Below are 18,302 nucleotides of genomic sequence, written 5' to 3'. Positions count from 1 at the left end.
GCAAGCGGCGATTCGCGATCGACTTACTTGAGCCTGACAACGGTCTTGACGGTACCGTCGACGAGGATCTTCCTGACGAGGTTGAAGTCACCGACGAAGATAGACCCGTCCGGAGCGGTAGCTAGAGCAACGGGGGCGAGCAATCGTTGCTTGGATGCCTGTCCGTCGCAATCGTAGCATTCTAAGGGTCTCTGCAACCCGTCTCCCATAGTAGTTAGGATCACTCTAGGCTTCTGCTTCAAGTAGATGTTAGAGCCGTCTCCCTTCTGCAGGATTCCCTCGTGGAAGTTGTATCTGTGATGGATATCCAGATTCCAGCCCCCAACTTCGGAAATGGACATGTCGTGACCGCTGAGCTTGGTCGTCTGCACGTCCCAGATGATGTCCTTGCAATCGTTGTACTCGTATCCCACCTTCACCATCGCCGTGGTCACCCCGTAAACTCTTTGCCTGTAGACGTTCAGCCTGTTCCAGGCGTAGGTGAACTTTATCACCGGGTCGGCCTCGAACGTTTTCTCGAACAGAATGCCCTCGATGGTGATCCTCAGGTGGATTAGATTCAGGGTCGACGGGATCGTTTCCGGCGTCAACTGGAGTTGTATCGTGGACAGGTAACCGGCCGCTCGGGAACTGTGGTAGACAAGGTTCAGCCCTGTGCCAGGAATTTGTAGGCTCTCCTGAATCACTTGGGACTCGGCCAATATGGCGCTCTTGTCCGGACACGCGCCCTGGAAACCGTGTTTCCACGTTGCCAGAACCACCGGCTTCATCAGGTCGTAGTCGTGGGCGGCGCACGCGTGCGGGATGTGCACCGGCTGCTTCTCCTCCGCTGTGCTCATCACGATCTTATCGATGATCACCACCTTCAAAATACCACGTTCCGTTAGCGTCGAATATACACAAGTGTCATGGATTATAAAGACACGGATTCAGTTTTCTCCAAAGCTAGTAACATTATTATTATTATCACTATTATTATTATTAGATTGCGGATTTTTATGCAAACTTCGTTAATCATCGTAGTCGATTAATAAATCGACGTTTCATACATAATTATAGAACCCAACCTTATCACGACTGCATATAAAATCCGCATTCTAATGAAATATTTAATATAGTCGTACCTCGTTCCACGGCACAAAGACAATGTGACTCTGCGGTTTGAACGGCGACCTGCCAAACTGCAAGGTGACGGCGCCGCCGCCGTTGACCAGAAGATCAAACCAGCCGTCGTCTCTCGTCAGGGTGAAACCTTCCAGCGGTGTGCTGGTGCTAACTCGCACCCCCATTAAACCGGTGCCGAGCTGCGTGACAACGCGGCCACGGACAACAGCTGATCGGCTGTCAGAGGAAGATAGCGTTAATAATCCGGTAAACACGCTGTTACCGTGAACTAATGTGATCGGTTTCTCACTTGTGCTCGGTCGTACGGCGAAGTAGGAGCGAGCGAGTTGACGCTTACAGGATTAGTCGAATAATATCAAACTGTTAAACGGGATCGTCGAAAACGTTTTAAGCTTCGACGATCCGTTCTAATTGTCTACTTTCAAGCAAGATGCAGTTACAATTTACGAAATATTTTTGTAGCCGATTTTTTCAAGTGAATTTTTGTTTAACCAGTTTTGTCATCGACCCCGGAACGCGTTAAGGCATTTATCCGGCCTCGTAAACGGCAACACAGTCGCCCGTTACTTCTCCAACAAAGCAACTGCTATCATCTAATCTAAGTCCAATCTACGACGACAGTATTACTTTCTCTCTCTCTCTCTCTTTTTCTCTCAGTTTCTCGAGAGTCGTTTTACAGTGTATTCAAAGTAAAAAGTCTCGGCGGAACGAAAACACGTCGTCACGTCGTCGTCGTCGTCGTCGTCGTCGTCGGCGGTGCTAGACCGGCAAACGGAAGTTTGATCAAACAGGCCGATGAACTGGAAACGATTTCAAGTTTTGCAGGAGCCCGGCGTCTCTTTATTCGCGCGACGTGACGGGGCCGCCTCTTCGTTCCGCGATCAATCGGTATTCCGTGCGTGCACGGTGTACACCGGTGGCTATGTCTTAGAACGAAACTCGGCAACTCGTCGTTGAATCTAGTCGACCCAGTTTCAGTGCTAAAGAGGCGATTACAGTTGACGAATATTAAACCTTCCCCTAATCCCGATGCACCGACATTCGTGCCGCTTCTCTCTCACTCTCTCTTTATTCCTCTCTCGGGACATAGTCGCGCAGCAATCTCTCATTTTCACTCCGCTATCTTCGTCGAGCAGCGGAGGCATTTTCTTACCTCGGTCCATCAAGAAGGCTCAAACTAATTATCTCGAGTTCACTCTCGCCGGAATTACACAGATTTCATCTAATCGGAGATTTTTAATTAATTAATGAAATAAATTCTGGAAGTTTGAGAATTGCTGGCTACTCTGTCGGCGAGTCATTGATTATATTTGATTCGATGGAGGTGTCGAGGTGTTGAGAGATCGTACAGCGGCGCGAACAACGGAGCATCGTCGCAGAGAGGCTTTGATCCCTTTGGCACTGAACTCAACGATCGACGACCAATTTCTAGTAATTATACACATATACACAAATAACACAAAGTCAGAAGCACAACTTAAAAGGCACGAAAGACAAAGTAGGAATAACAATGTAACCAAACCATGCAACGAGAAAGAGTCGAACAATGGGGGGTGGGGGTGGCTGATGGATGTATAGAGGTGGGTGACCTCGACGGTGGATAGAGGATAGTTTCGCACGCCGCATTGCAGTTTTCGAGGGAGGTGTTTCTTCCGGTTTGTCGACGACTTTGTGTCGGTGGCTAGGCGCAAAGCTGCCGGCAACTCTAGAAGTGGCTCTCTGTCCTCGAATCTATACAATTTAACGGCCCGCGCGGTGTATATTTCTTTTCGTTTTTTTTTTTTCATTTAATTTTCTTTGTTCGTTCGTTTGTCTCTTTTTCTTTTTTTTTTTTTTTTGTCGGATGCGGGAGATGCATTGTTACACATGATCATATCAAATATGCACGAAAATGTTGGTGAAACAGCAGCAGCTATTTAAAACCGCCTTACACTTCTACGGGCAAAAACGGTATTACGCAACCGGTTTCTTTCATATGTTCACATTAGCCGAGGCAGGTGTTTATACCTCGACGCAGTGGCGTTCTTACCTTGTATTGAAGTGATTCCAGAACATACTGACCGGGCAGCACGGATAAAACAGAGCCGAGTTAAAAATGATGTGATTAAAGGCAAAATTAGACGGAGAAGAGTTTGATAGATAGGTTTTGGGGACTTTAGAGTTTCGATGGAATCGAAGAGAAAGACACTGTGTCTCTGGCAAAAAGTTTCGAAAAGAACTGGTGGAAGCTGCTTTCTAATTTGTTACGGGATGCAGGAATATTTCCTTCAATTAATCAAATTTAAAGAAGCTATCTCTTAAAGCAGAAACGAAGAAATTCTTGACTATGGTAAATTTACATACAGAGAACAATATCTAAAGTGATCTTGATCTTGAATGTTCAATAAATAAATAAAAGTATTCTTTTAGTATACCAAAATTCTGTGTCGTTTGATAAAATACTTTTTGTAGAGAACAGAGAAACAAAGTTTCTTCATAATCATAAAACGACACTTGCTCCCCTAGGTGAACGGGGAGCCGAACACTATACTTTAAATAACACAATTTATACTTCATTTTCATAATTTTTCTTTTCTACAGCCTATGGCAGAATTTGAAAAAAAAGACTTGTTACCAGAGATTAATATTCTATTTCGAAAAGAATATCAAAGCTTTGTTTCCAGTGTCGTCCTACGGTTGATTTTCAGGACATCAAGGATCAAGGTAAAAATGAAAGGGTTGGTTAGTCGTTACGGGGAGCTCCGATAGAACTGTAGATACAAAAGATCGTTGGGCTGGGAGACGATACCAGTATCCGTAATTTTCCCTCCCTAATCGGTGTGATGGGCGCAAAGCTCGAGGCTCGAACATATGGAGTCACACATTCACGCAAGCTGCACTCGGACGGACACGTGAGAAAGGAAGAAGAAGAAGAAGAAGAAGAAGAAGAAGAAGAAGAAGAAGTATGTATATGGAAGAAGAGAACTGTCGATAAATACGTATAATATATAAATATATAGATATGTAGATATTACCAATGACCGATAATATCGAAGGTATAGCGATAAAGACGAAGAAGAAGAAGAAGAAGAAAAAGTAGAAGTAGAGTAATGATAGTGAGATATAGCGATATGGAGACGATGGGGCTTCAGTGCAGGGCACACGCTCGCGCACACATACATACAAACATATGTAGAAAACTTTTGGGATGTGATTTCACACGGGTCACAACAACGCAGAGAATATATCATATCTATGTATACGTCTTTTTGTGTGTTCTGTATAGCGGATCGAGGTGTGATGGTGTGGTTCGTGAAAAGTGGCCGCGATAGCTCTAACTTTTCCCAATAATAATAACGAAAGACTCTCGCGAGAATCTCTCGAGAAAGTTTCTCTAGTTTCCCTTGTATGCATGTTCGGATAACCAAATGCTTAGGTGGCGACACGATAAATTGATTCTTTGAACATTTTTTTTTTGGTTTCGAAGCTCTCTTCGCTACGTTTCGTCTATCCTTTGCTGGGCCACGTTTCAGGGAACACCGTGTTATGTATGCGCGTGTCTTGTACTAATTGGGGCAGCTGAAGGTTGAGCTATTATAATTTATTATAGTTTTACCAGGCTCTCAGAAGCCATGTCTATGATAATAGCAATTTAATTTTCAAAAACGGTATTTTCTTTTGTTAGTAATTTAACAAGTTGAAAATAGCGTATTCTTCAATTCTATTCGCTCTTTTAGTATTTTCGGACCAAGGTATCCTCTAATACCTTCTCAAGAGCCCTCATCGGTTAAACCTTTAACCGACCCGCAAGACACGCGATCATCTCGGGTAGATGCAACCTGGCAGGTGTGTCAGTGGATCACCGGTTATCTGTATTGTTTTCTGTGGACGAACTGTGTCTGGTTCAACACACGTAAAGAGACTGCACGTAACATCAAAAATCGGGACACGGACACCGATCGGACGTAGATCGCGCGGGGATCGCGCGCAGATCGTCCGATCGTTTTCAGCGATCAGTTCGCGGTTTACCGATCGTTCGATCGTTCGATCGTAGAACGAGATCGCGTTGGTCAGTCAGGTGAGGGGACCAAGCCGGCGACGATTAACTCACCTCTCGTTGAAGGTCTCCAGGCGGGCGTAGCTCTGCAAGCTGCCCTCGTCGATCAGGAACTTCATTCTCTCGAAGAACGAGGCGGTGATGGCGGGCGGCTGCTTTCGCAATAGTATGTCGATCGGTTTCGGTGCCGACATGCACAGCTGGCTGGAGATGCAAGAGTGGCTCGAGCAACATTCCGGATCCGCGCAGTCTACGAGACCATCTGCGAACAGGTTGACGAAACTTTAGACATCGGGGAATCAAGATTTTTGCATCGGAAATCAAGATTTTTGCGACGGATTTCTTAAGCTACATTCGTCGCTGCGATTCTTTGGAGATTCGTGACGTACGAGATCGAGAAATATTTCTTTAAATATCTATAAGCTCTTCTGCATACATTTCCTTGATATTCGTTCAGTATTACGGTGTGAATAGGGTGAGGGATACGGAGGCGATGTGTTTCTAATTAAGGACTGTAGTTAAATTCTAGTAAATGATTTTTCCTCTTGAAAAATATTCGAATAGCCATTCCTCGAAGTTTTAATAATGATCATGACAGTATAGTAGGTAAATCGGAGAAAAAAAGAGGCTCAGAATCAAACACGATCAAAGTATTCCAAATTGCGATTTTAAGCTCCAATCGAACTGCATGTCATAAGCTCCCTTCACAACGTCATTCGTTTCTAATTATAATAAAAGCGCTAAGTAATTCAATTAATTATATTTATGTTATCCAACATTCTTCCTAAACGTCAAGACATAAATGGAACAATTCTCTCTGATGAGCTAACAAGCGCGTCTTTCTTATGATAGTAGGGGGGCGACTATGTGTGTCGCCGTGTTTTATACCTTTGTCATTGTCTCTATTGTCATTGCAGTTCTGTTCAACGAGAACATTACAATCTTTGCCGTCCCAGCCGTCGTAGCAACGACACTCCCACTGTCCGTCGCTGACCGCTCTGCACGCGCCGTGCCCGGAACAGGAATTCGGGCAGCCCTCCATGGTGCAGTGTTTCCCATTCCAGCCGGTCACGCACAAGCAGGTTCCGTTCTTGCATTGGCCGTGCTCGTTGCATCGCGGATCGCATTGTTTCAGATTGCACAAATCGCCGGACCAACCTGGCAGACAGTCGCAAGCGTTGTCCACGCAGTGGCCGTGGGGCCCGCAATCCAAATCGCAGAGTTCTAAAAAAGAAGACGAAATTCTTAGTCATACGACCTTTTTAAAAAAATTTTTGAAAATCTTATTTATTCGTCTGAGGAATCCTAAAAGTCCTGGTTGAATGTCATCGAGATTTTATCGTCAGTTTTGCGACTATTTTGTCTTTTGAAAGGAGAGGTTCTTTGAAAGAAAATCACTCGTTAGAAGTGACTTAAAGCTTGCTCTGTTAGCGCGTTAGATAGGACTGGATCACGGTGATCGTGGACGGGTTACCTTTGGAACAATCGTCGCCAGACCACATCGGCTCGCAGAGACACGTCTGCGTCTCGAGATCGAAGTTCCCGTGGCCGCTGCAGTCGGGCAGGCACTGGAGCGCCTCCTTGTCCATTTGGCTGCAATCGGCGCCCTTCCAGCCCTTTTTACAGATGCACGTGCCCTCCGCGCAGAAACCGTGGCCGGAGCAGGTGGGATGAGGACAGTCGACCTCCTCGCAATACTTTCCTTTGTAGCCGCGCACGCAATTGCATTTCCCATTAGTGCAATGACCGTGCCCGTTGCAATCGGGCACCTCGCACTCGTCATGTCTCAACGAGCATTCCTTCCCTTTCCAGCCGGGATTGCATTGGCACTCTCCGTTTATGTATTCCCCTACAGTTCGGACACAGACCAATTAGCTCAAGCATCCGACGGCGAAAAAAAAAAACATTCCAAATAATTATCGCTGCCCGCTGGACCGGGAACGCGTCCGTCGAATCGCCCGCCCCTCCCCCCTCGCTCTCCCCCGCCCCCACACCGACTTTATGCGACGGAATATAAAATTAACCAGGGATTCCGACCCCGCTTCGAATCTCTTTGCAAGAGCAATTTTCTTATTGCACGCGTGTCTTTCGGATTTGCTCGCGAACATCCGCGGAAATACTTATTCAATCAAAAGATCGTTAACAACCCGCGATCTGATGTACTTTTAACGAGACCAAATTGATGCAATCTTCTTGATCGATATTTTCAACTTGTTCGGATTAAAAGAGAAAGGGTCTTTCATGCAGTTGCTTTCCGTAGCAAACGACATAAGTGTAACAAAGTATTAAATATTGGAAACATATGCTTCGGTAATGATTTTATTTGAAAGTGTATATCGTCGACGATCGTTTAGCGATCTACCGATTCTGTATCTTGCGGTCACATAATTTCGAAATAGCGATGAATTATCAAAAGTTATGAGTCGGAGCTATGATTAACGATATTTTAATTGAAAATTCACAGGAGTAATTTTGCTTTCGTAGGTGAAACAGGATAATCTTGTTTCGCGAAATTCTCGATTACGTGTAGCAAAACCGACTCGAACTCACCGCGCTGACTGCACAGAACAGGACAAACGCTCTCGCTGCAGTCCTCGCCACCGAATCCGGGGATGCACTGGCAGTGGCCCAGAAGGCATTCACCTTTGCCGCTGCAACCGTTCGGACAATTCTGCGTCATATCCTCGGCGATCACGGCTATGAACGACACCTCCTGGGGATCCCCGTCGTCGTTATACAACGAGAGGAACCAGTGACCGGGTTCCATGTAATTGATCACCTCTTTCTTGATCGAAGGCTGCGAGCAGGAGGATCGACACGTTTTTTAAACATCAATTAAATCACCCCCCACAGACACTTTGCTTCGTAGCTTCTTCGAGGGAAAGAAATAAAAAAAAAAAGTATCTGGAACGTCGTCGGTGTGTCCCGTTGCTCTTTTTACGTGTAGAAAAAAATATCACATAAATTGCAAGAGTATTACGTAGAGCCGGCGACACGACGATTTCCTGTCCGTCGAGTCGTTTCATCGATTCCGCCGCATTGTTCCTACTCGATATAGTTACAACAATAATTATATAGTACTGTGTCGTGCCCACCTCGTCCTCGCGAAATTTCATTTATTTAACGTTATTCGAAAAGTGCAGAATTAACGATATTTTTGCCAAACAGGCCAGAAGACGATTTATGTAATTTTTCGTGAAGAATTTTATGCGAAATAAAAATGATTCCACGTTGTCTCTTGTTAGAAAAATTGGGCAATATAAAGGTAAATGAACGTTAAAGCGAAGAGCATTTCGCGAGCCGGCACACGGCAGAGAATTGGAAGAGATCGTGCGGGATGGGCGCGGAAAAATTGATGAGACGACGCGACGCCTGCGACGAGCTAGAGAAAAAGAAAAAGTAAAATGGGGCAGTGGCACATACAATAACACTAACATGGGACGCCCTGGTGGTCCTTGCTTTGAAACCGCTCAACACCTCCAGGAGATCGTACTGCGTGTGCGTGGGCAGAGCGTTCCTCCGGGCGTAGACGCCGATGCTCGCTCCCCGAGGGATATTGTAGTCGAATCGCACGTACGCGGCCTCCGACTGGTAGAACTGCATGTTCCAGTAGCTGTACGGCGGTATTTCCTTGCTCAGCTTCTCGCCCAAGTTGATTTGGGCGAAGGTCGTCCCGTCGGGCGGGAACGACATGGCAGGAAAAGTTCTCGCACCTGGATAATTGGGGGGCACAGACAAGCTTTTAGCACGACGTTGCCACATATATGTATATTCTTTTTATTCATTCTTCCCGCCAGAGGACCAGTTTCCAACAGGGAGACACGTCTCGCGATATATTCGTTTAAATGTTCGTTAAAGGTATAAACTCGTTTTCTCTGTCGGTTGCACAGCCAATTACTCGACGTTAATATTAATTGCGAGCCGGCGTCTCCCCCCGCCATGAAAACTGAACTTCTCTTTGACGATGCAAAATATAGATATCAAAAAATTGCGAGGCTTTTGCGCGCGGCATTTTCTCTACATTTTCTTTTTTTTTCTCTTCTCCTCGGACACGCGTCCACTCGCATCAGCTAACCCCGCGTTAATTGCTACCGTTTTTATTCCTCTCGCACACGGCTCTAATTTAGGCGAGCGTCTAAATTATGTGTCTTCTAGGTGTCCGCATTTTCTTCCGCATTTCTCTCGGCTTAATAGAGAAGAGGCGGTTCTTAAATCTCTAATCTACGATTATACTTGTCGAATAGTTTCTCGATTACGCTAGTACCATGATAAACACCGCTAACACCAACCATTCCACGGTTAGACTAACTACTGAAGTAGTGCGAGCAACAACGATCAAAACGCGCGCGGTGGAGGAAGAAAGTTTCTCTGTTTCCTTCTGTACGGATTGGGAAGCTGCTCCGACGAAAACTCAACCGTTGGCGGAAACTTTCTTCGACCGCCGCGGAACACATATCAAGCATAGAGGGAAGCGAGCATAGCGATTGAAAAGTGGTTAGGAGAAACCGGAAACACCGTGTTAGGAAGACGATAGTCACAGAGTAGAGAAAGAAATGATCCTTCGAAAAACGGGGCCTCACCTTCCAAGATCAGTATAGTGGGTACAACAGAGGGTAACGGGGTAATGCCGGAGCACTCGGCTACGGTGCTCTGGGTCTCGTAGCTGGCGACGGTCGACACCGTAGACTCTCGATAATCTTCGGTAGCGTCGGTGTAATTCTCGGTGCTGGTGCTTACCGACTCCACGGTGGAATTCTCTTTGTCCTTCCGCGTGGTCACCTCGATCTCGTCAACAACTTCCACCGGTTGATCCAGCGACTCTTCGTCCAACGAGTTATTGTAGCTGTCCGAGTACGAAGATTCCTCGACGCCTGAAAAGTTGTCCCACTCGTCGGAGGACGAGCCCATGCAAGGACAGGAGCATTCGCATTCCCCGCCCGACCAGACGGGCGGCTGCGGCGGCGGTGAAGATGGCGGCTGTGGCGGCGGTGGCAGTCTGTTGCTGTCGTTTTCCCGCAACGGCGAGCTACCAGCAGCAGTCTTCGCGAGAGCTTCCCGAGCATCCTCGTGCACCTCCGTTTGGTGCACGTTCACGTCGGAGGACTCGGAGCCGGTCGGCACCGAGACGGACAACACGTAAAGCGGCTTCGAGGCTGCGGGGTCCCCGGAAGCGATCGTTATGTTGACAAGTACCCGGGAAGAGGATGGCGAAGAGGAAGAAGAAGAAGAAGAAGATTCGGGACGTTTTTGGACGGGCACCTCGACGATCTTGACACGCTGCACCACCGGCTTCGCTTCGGGTTCCTTGGCCTCTTCGACGGCCTCGCCGGACTGCTCCCTAAACTTCTTCTCGAACTCGCTCTGAAACTCCTCGTCCAGTCTGGTGATCACTCGCATGTCGCTGGCTTTATGGGCCACCGGCGACACGTCGTCCATCGCCTCGAAATCCTGCTGCTTGCCGTCCGAGCCCTTCTGATTCAGTTTCACGATCTCCACCACCTCCTCTTGCCCGTAGTTGTAGATCGGGAGAGGGTAGTCCCGCTGTGGCTCCTCGGATTTCTCGCCGCTCGCGTGACTAGACGGCCCGGACTCCGACGAGGAATCCTCCCTCGAGAGTTCTCGGATCTCCTTCACCACGCCGGAAGAACCGGCGTGATTCCGTGCCTCGTCTTCCCCGCTCTCGATTTCACCCTCGTTCTCCGAGCTACGGAGTTTCTTCGCCGCTTCCGAGGAGTCGGCGAGATCCTCGTCGGTGCTCGAGTATCCGCTGGAACTCCGATCGGATTCGGTGGTCGTCAAGTCTTCCGTCGTGCCGGCGCTTTTCTCCGGGTCTTCGAAACTCTCGCTGGAAACGACGGACCAGGCTGCGGGGGTCGAAGGGGTTTCGGGAAGTTCGGTGGTAACTGGATCGGTGGAAGACGTGTCCTCGTCGGTCCGCGTCGGTTCGCTGGACGAATCGGAGGACGAGCTGGAGGGCGAGGTGGAGAGCGAGGGTGGAGAAGAAGCGGAAGAAGAACGGTCGGAAGCAACAGAGGTGGGATCTACGAAGACAGTGGTGGGAGCCGAATCGTGCGAAGAAGACGAATCGTCGTCTGAAGACGAGTCGTCGGAAGAGACGGAGACGCTCGGCACGGTCGTCTCCGAAGAATCGGTCGAACCCGACCGATCACCCGCGAACGTTCTCCTGTCGTTGGTGTCCGTCACCGGGGGATCATCGGCGATCTCATGCACAACAACCTTACCGGAACGATCCTCGTCCGACGAGGTCGTTCGTCGCTCGGAGTCTTCGAACTCCGTCGAAGGCGACTCGTCGAGCTGTTTAGGGGATGCGACAGTTTGGTGCAACGCATGCTGGTTAAAGGTGTCCCTACGATTACGGTTGTACACGTGCTTTAGCATGCTAGCCGGCGGGTTAATACTACCTCCAGAGGACGCCTGCTGCCCCTTCCGGTTGCTGGACTGCGACGACGTCGAGACCGCTGTCGAGGACGTCTTGTTCGCCTCGGTCGACAGCATTTTTGTGTCCGCGTTGTCGCCGACCATCACCGTGCACGTTTTCGAGTTCTGGTACGACGGGGTCACTATGCTCGACACTGTAATCAAAAATTCATATGTATCGATTTTGATAATTACCTACATTTAATCGGGACGATTTTAATTAACCCTCAAAATTTTAAGAAAAAATCCAAATGCATTTCAGTTTGTTCTTAAAGTTCTTTTTCTATTAGATTAGGTGTCGAAAACGTTGATAGCTTGCAATTAGATTTTTTAAATTTACAAAATATAACATTCTCTTTAATAACTAAAATCCTGAACTAAAATTAGCAAATACTGTGATAAGAATTGAAAGAGGACTCACCAATAACGTAGGTCAACACGGACGTAATGCACACAGAGATTATGAGTAGAATTATGGCGATCAGCTTCCAAGTGCACCAATCGACCCCTTTGACGAAATGGCACCGGATGCTCTGTCTCCTCATCGGGATCATCGAGGGCGCGTGACCGTACGGTAAAGGTACCCTGGAAACAGTCGTCGTTCGGTCTCGTTTAACTAACCGGTTAACAAGCGATCCCCACGAAAAGCTAATATTTGGCCAAGGTTTTTACAAAGGAGAAATTTCAAAATCGATGGATCGATCGCGAAGTCGGTATTAACGATCCAGACGATCGAACATGATTCCCCAAAGTGTTCGCGAACCGGCGCGAGCGTAATGCCGATTTGAAAGCGAGAGGCGGAGGAGGAGGCGCAGTCGCCTGCTGCTGCTGCTGCTGCGGGCCGTGTGATACAGGAGGCGGGAAGGGAATATATTTGTGCACGTCGCGCGCGCGCCGCGCCGCGCCGCGCCGTGTGCTTCCACGCGAGCGCGCCAGGCACCGGAGAGAGAGAGAGTATGTTTATACTGAACGTCGGTCGCTTCCAAGTAACTCAGAAATGTCTAACAAAAATATTTAAACGGGATGGCCGGTTCCCCGAGTGCGCGCCGGCCCGGGCTGTTTGCTTTCGTTGCATGACGCGATAATGGAAAACGAAAGCCAGTCTCGCGGCCGACCGTCTTCGCGGAGGTCTTCTCCTCTCCTCCACTTTCCTATTCCGTCCGTCCGAAAAATCACACGGAATCCTCTCGTGGCTCCGTTCCCCTCGGCAATCCACGGTTCCCCCCATGCAGGTCCCTCAATTCCCTGATCGACGGTTCGCTGCTTTAACTACGATCGTTAACCCTTTCAATATTTAGTCCGTACGCGATATGGTCAACCACCCCGTTGATTCGAATATAATGTGGACGCGATGCGAAGTCGTAAATGTGATCTAGTACAAGTTAGATGTTTCTCAATTCACGGTTTTGCATTTCAGCCTCGCCAAATTTTACCGACAGGATTAAATTACTTATAGTAATATAATTAAGAATAGAAATTCTTTTATTGAAATGATGTTAGATTTCATATTCCATGCTTTTATCTTTACCCATAATCGCGTAAAATTCTCTAACGCTGTGTCCTATACGACAGAAACATTCTTACAATTTTCGTAAAGAAAAAACGAAAAAGCCATTGTGTGATGGAATTGGATTCGACGCTTCCAGCGTTAAAGATAATTCATATGAACAAGATGGGACGCGGTCAATAGTCGCATTATAGCCACTGAATGAAACTCGTAGTAACATTTTGACCTGTCATTGTCGAGACACCGGTTTACACGCATTCGGGGTATAGACCGTGTCGTAACCTTGACAATTCCGCAATTCAGGAAGCCACGGTCGAGAGCGCAGAAGGCACAGAACGGCGGCCTCGAGAGGAATCCCCGCGGCGATTCGGAGCACCGGAAAGCTCGGAAGCGTTTAGCGAATTTCGAGTGGCCCGCTCTCGAGTAGCGGCCCATGAATTCCGTGTGGACGCGATTTTTCAACGGTCGACAAAAAAGCGTTTGTCAATCGATGACGTTCCGCCTTCAAACATTGACTCATTGTGCACCTATGAATGGATGATTCACTGGACACCGTAGCGCGCGTGCACAGCGTGCCGTGCACCCTCGTCAACACTCAAGACGTCGACGACGACGACGACGACGAAGAAGAAGAGGAAGCCGTGTCACGGTTCGTTTCAGCGTTTACTTCGTTTCCCCGAAAAAAGAAACATCCACCGAGTCTCTCTCGCCATTCTAGGACTCTCCTCGATTTCTCAGCGGCCAATAGGGTTATTGCCGGAAAACGGTGAAAATAGGCTTACCTGTCCATGTTGGTCTGCAGCTCGACCTTTATTGGACTATCCCCCGTGGACTGGTTCTTGTTGTTGTACTCATTCTTGGGTATCTCTGAAAAAGAGAAGGAATCCATGTAGAAATGGTAGTTTCCTTGCGTTCGCGAGATCGACGAAATTTCTCGTGGGAAACGCCGCCCTATTTTTCCACACCTCCCCCTCCGGCTTTTATCCGCGCGCCCCACACGTGTAATACCTTCGCCGCTCCAAACAAATAATTCATCCGCGCGTCTACACGTCCACAGTTCCGAGGTTACAACGCTGTTGTAGGGCAACCACTCTGGATGGAACTCGTTCGGCATTGAATCCGAAATATTTTAGGCCTTTAATAATGCAAAGCTTCATTGAAATACAATTGCACGTAGAATGAGTTCAATCGTTTAACGACGACCACGCTTGGGAGTCGCAAGACCCCTATTCGTTCCTGAGAGCGACATTTTATTTAAACCATTCAGATCGTAGCACTTTATTCATTTATTACGAGAGATGTCGAGGGGCGAAAGGTGTTGATAATTCGACCACAGTTTTCCAACGAAATATGGCTGGAAAACAGGAATTTATAATATCGCTGAGAAATTGTTGAAACCTAAATCAACCAACCACATCTGTTGAGGGTTAACCAAATATTTTTGTTACGTATACCTCCTGGAAAGGAGTAGAGATTCTTTGGACGTTGGGGACGTGTCTCCTGACTCAATCCTTTCGTAAATGGCCTGCGTAATCAGTTATATTAAGAAATAACATAACTAAGCCAACCAAGAACCAATGGATCAATCAATCCACCGCGTTTTAATAGATATAGTACGACTTATCGAGGCATAGTACGACTAGTCAAAGAATAAACGACCTACGAATTCAAAGACAAGTAGTTGTTCGAAGAAGATTAAATCGAAACGAAACAACGAAAGGAAGGACTTAATTGCGCCACCCGTTTCGACGTATATTCGATTTCTAATTGCCAGACCGCGAGAACACATAGTTAATGGACACGGAGCAAAGGATCGAAGGAAAATGAAACGAAGCAACAGTCGAGTTTTTCCGATCAGGAGATATTCCGCGTTTTGCGATGCCAGACGCGCGACGCCTTTTCTTTTGAACATAGTCCCCGGAACGGAGGACGGGCGAAGAGGAAGAAGCGGGACGGCGAACGAGGGGCCCCGCGTTGAATCGATAAGTACATGATTCATCGTGGTTTCGGGTTTGAATTTCAAGCGACCGAACCCGCAAGGTGCACGATGAAAACTGAACACCTTAAGGAAACACCGTAAGATCTCCCCTCCCCACAGCTCTAGCACGCTTCTTCCTCGGTTCGTCCGTTTCCTCGGTTCTTCGCCCGCCAACCCGCCGTGGAATCGATGGCGCGGTTTTTCTGCCGTCGCCGGTAATCGATCCCAAGTTCCCTCTTTTTTTTCCCCAACAGATTCCTGCTCGATTCAATTTTGTTCTTGCCACCCCCGACCGACAGAAATAAGACGCGTTGATTCATAATTGATGAATCGGAGCGCGCCGTTGTCTCTCAAGTTTGGAATTGGACGAGCGATTTCACATAGTTTATAAATTCTATTTTTCAGTCTGAACGTCAAGTATATAATTATTGAACGACGAGTGTAATGGGCAATTTATTGGAATCAACACGGAGATACGAGGTATCTTTATTGAAATTTAATTTTAAAATAATTATAAAAGTTACCTTTATATATTTTATATTTTATATATTTTTTAGATATAAAAATATATAAACCCAACTACAAGTTGACTATGTTTCAGATGTAAAAGAGAAGCAAGCCTTGCAATTGATATTGTGCACGTTTATATTGTAATGATGAAACGACAAGACAGCTTGAAGGACACAAGCAGAATGGATCCAAGAGAACTATCGGACCGTTTTTACATTTTAGAATAAAAATTGAATTTAATAATACCGTTCGGTCGTGGAATAAAAAACGGCACACAGGTTATAGATTAAAAACGAAGGGGACTGCACTCGAAGAGAGTGCATTTTTCGAGAATGTTTGCCGAGCCTTTTTATTCAATTTAGTGAGCACCATAGGAGACACGATCCCCTTTCTTTTAGGCGGCACCGCCGTGCGCAACTCTATATAATATCGGATCGAAGGGGTTGGAGAGAGAGAGAGAGATGGCTGTCCAACGTTCCTCGAGAAATTTTCGTCAAAGAACGCGGCCACAAAGGAATATCCTGAACTTTCATCTTTCACGGATCATCGAAGGAAGATCGGCGGGGCGGCAGTTCCGCAGCGCTGGCCGCACGAAAATCGTTCTTCGTCCGCCACCCCCGTCGATTTTGATAGGAAGAAGAACAGGTAAAAGGATCGCGCTACTCTCGACGCCCGAGACCTTTGTCTTCCCGTACAACAGAATCCGCTGGTTCACCCTTCACCCGTTACATGTACCCGGGTATGAAACCGGAGCGGAGCGTGGGAAGAGTCCACGGGACCCGTGAAAGCGGACCCCCATGCCGCTAATTGCAGGTGTTGGCCGAGGTCGTTCGGCTCTCCAAAATCCGATGATTACGGCGTTTAGGCAGATATCCGTGATTACCGGGATACATCCCCGGGGGCTGCTGGGCCCAAGTTTTCCTTCCTTTATTTTTCGGCGGGGAGGAACGATGCTCCGCACGAGACGACTCTAATGCGCTCGAACTCGAATCACCCGTGGAATTATGCCTATGGTTAGCGTGTCGAGATTGGTTTTAATGACCGAGTCCGACCGTGATTTACCGCTTTCACGGTTCCGCGAGCCTGAGAAGCGACCTCGCCCCACCCTCTACGCGGGGCCTAAACACTTTGCTCCGATAAATCGCCGAAAATTTAGTCGCGAAATTTTGTCTTTGAACTGCTGCGTTCATCGAGAACACATTGTAAAATGCCGGTCGAATATTGAGCATCGGTCGGCAATAGTGACACAGCAAGGCTTAAATCACCTTTAAGGCGAATCGCAAATCACAAATTAGTTACCTTATTAAACTACCTTTTCACCCTTTTAACACTTTAATATTCTCTAATTTCATTATATATTGGAAAAAATCCTTGCTATCATCAAAATCTTATCTTCAAATCTTATTCTCTGTTCAACACGAGTAAAGCTCGATCTGTAACAATACCCCACGATAATAATTAATTGTGCTACTCCATATCGAACAGGGAATACAAAATGGTAATCACGTTGTTCGACAATACCATAAAACTACGATTAAATATATTTCACGTTCAAACGAGTTAATCGAACAAGTTACTTGCAATTAGAACGAGCCTTAAACGTTCATAAAAATTGTATTGTCGGAAGCAAGTGCAGAGAAACGTTCGAAGATTGTATCGCCGGTGCGGTGTGCCTAGGCAACGAGATTGCAGGTTCAGCAGAGCAGTCGAACGGATAAATGATCACCTCAAGGCAGTAAAGATCGGGCGGACAGCTTGCTTCGTAGGAAGTCGGGCAAGAATGGAGCCGAGGCGGAAGAATGCAGAGAATGTAGAGGCGACAGATATAGTAGAACAAGTTCGAGTCAGCGAGGAAAAAGCGGTGCAGGGATTGTCGCCGAAGCGACGAGGATGGCGATGGTGGTGTACACGATGGTCTCTCCGGGCCTTAGGCGTGGCCGTGGTATTCTGCGAGAGGTTATGAGCCAGGGCCGGTGTCATAACCGAGGGTCAATGAGTCGAGAGATCATAAATCACGGTTCGAGCGGTCTTGTGTCCCACGGCTTTCGAAAGGATGGTGTGGTGGGTCCTTTGAAGTGGCGCGAGGTTCTTTCGCGTGAAAGAACGCTAAGTATACAGATGGCCGGGGCTGGTAAGGAGCAGTTTTCCGGCGCCTGGTGCACGGTTTCCCGAGGACCGTGGAAAATTTCCTCGAGCCTCCGAGTTGCACACGAAGCCAAACAAGAAAAGAACTTGTCCACGGTTGTCTAAGGGTGCTTGTGCCATCGGCCGCGCTCCTCTCTCTCTCTCTCTCTCTCTCTCTCTCTCTCGAGTTTCTCTCGTTTCTCTATCGCGTGGAACACGGGCAGCCACTCGAGCCATTGGAAAAGGTCGGCCACGTTGTTTTCTCTGGCGTCGATACACCCATGGTGCTAAAGTGTCCCGGGAAAGCGCTGTTCTAGAGCGTGCTTTTCTTCTCTCGAGTGCATTCGACCCGGTCTGGCACGACCGCCGAGAATTTCGCCGGTTATCGTTCCCGGTAAATTCGAGTGTCCCGTTTGAAAGATTCCCCAGTGTTCTCCACGGGGTAGTTTTCTACTTTTCAACTTTTCGGATCAACGGGGATGGGTTTCTTTCGCCGGCGCCCTCCTTTTCTGGCCAGGCCACGCGAGATTCCCCGAGTCGAATCTGGCCAATTCTCGTACGGGAACGCAACGTTGGAACGTCCG

The 18,302-nt window shown here is 47.6% G+C and overlaps 1 protein-coding gene across 3 annotated transcripts in view; it reads right to left on the bottom strand.

Annotated features, from left to right (window-relative positions):
- The window catches only part of Ten-m (teneurin transmembrane protein Ten-m), a 257,882-nt gene that overhangs the window by 5,555 nt on the left and 234,025 nt on the right, over nt 1-18,302 (bottom strand). For 2 of the 3 annotated variants that reach the window (XM_078181933.1, XM_078181934.1), the window contains 11 exons: nt 13,889-13,973; nt 12,021-12,184; nt 9,742-11,754; nt 8,585-8,874; nt 7,712-7,958; nt 6,636-7,010; nt 6,050-6,385; nt 5,216-5,423; nt 3,155-3,181; nt 1,125-1,341; nt 28-863 (listed from right to left, as the gene is read on the bottom strand). In XM_078181933.1, coding sequence (XP_078038059.1) covers nt 28-863; nt 1,125-1,341; nt 3,155-3,181; nt 5,216-5,423; nt 6,050-6,385; nt 6,636-7,010; nt 7,712-7,958; nt 8,585-8,874; nt 9,742-11,754; nt 12,021-12,184; nt 13,889-13,973 — 4,798 coding nt within the window. The remainder of the gene's footprint in view (nt 1-27; nt 864-1,124; nt 1,342-3,154; nt 3,182-5,215; nt 5,424-6,049; nt 6,386-6,635; nt 7,011-7,711; nt 7,959-8,584; nt 8,875-9,741; nt 11,755-12,020; nt 12,185-13,888; nt 13,974-18,302) is intronic. The other variant, XM_078181935.1, reaches the window with a different exon arrangement.

This window comes from Augochlora pura, chromosome 5, assembly GCF_028453695.1.
Source record: "Augochlora pura isolate Apur16 chromosome 5, APUR_v2.2.1, whole genome shotgun sequence".
In the NCBI taxonomy this organism is placed as follows: Eukaryota; Metazoa; Arthropoda; class Insecta; order Hymenoptera; family Halictidae; genus Augochlora; species Augochlora pura.
Note: the sequence above shows the minus strand (reverse complement) of the source record. Positions and strands in the feature narration are given on the sequence as shown.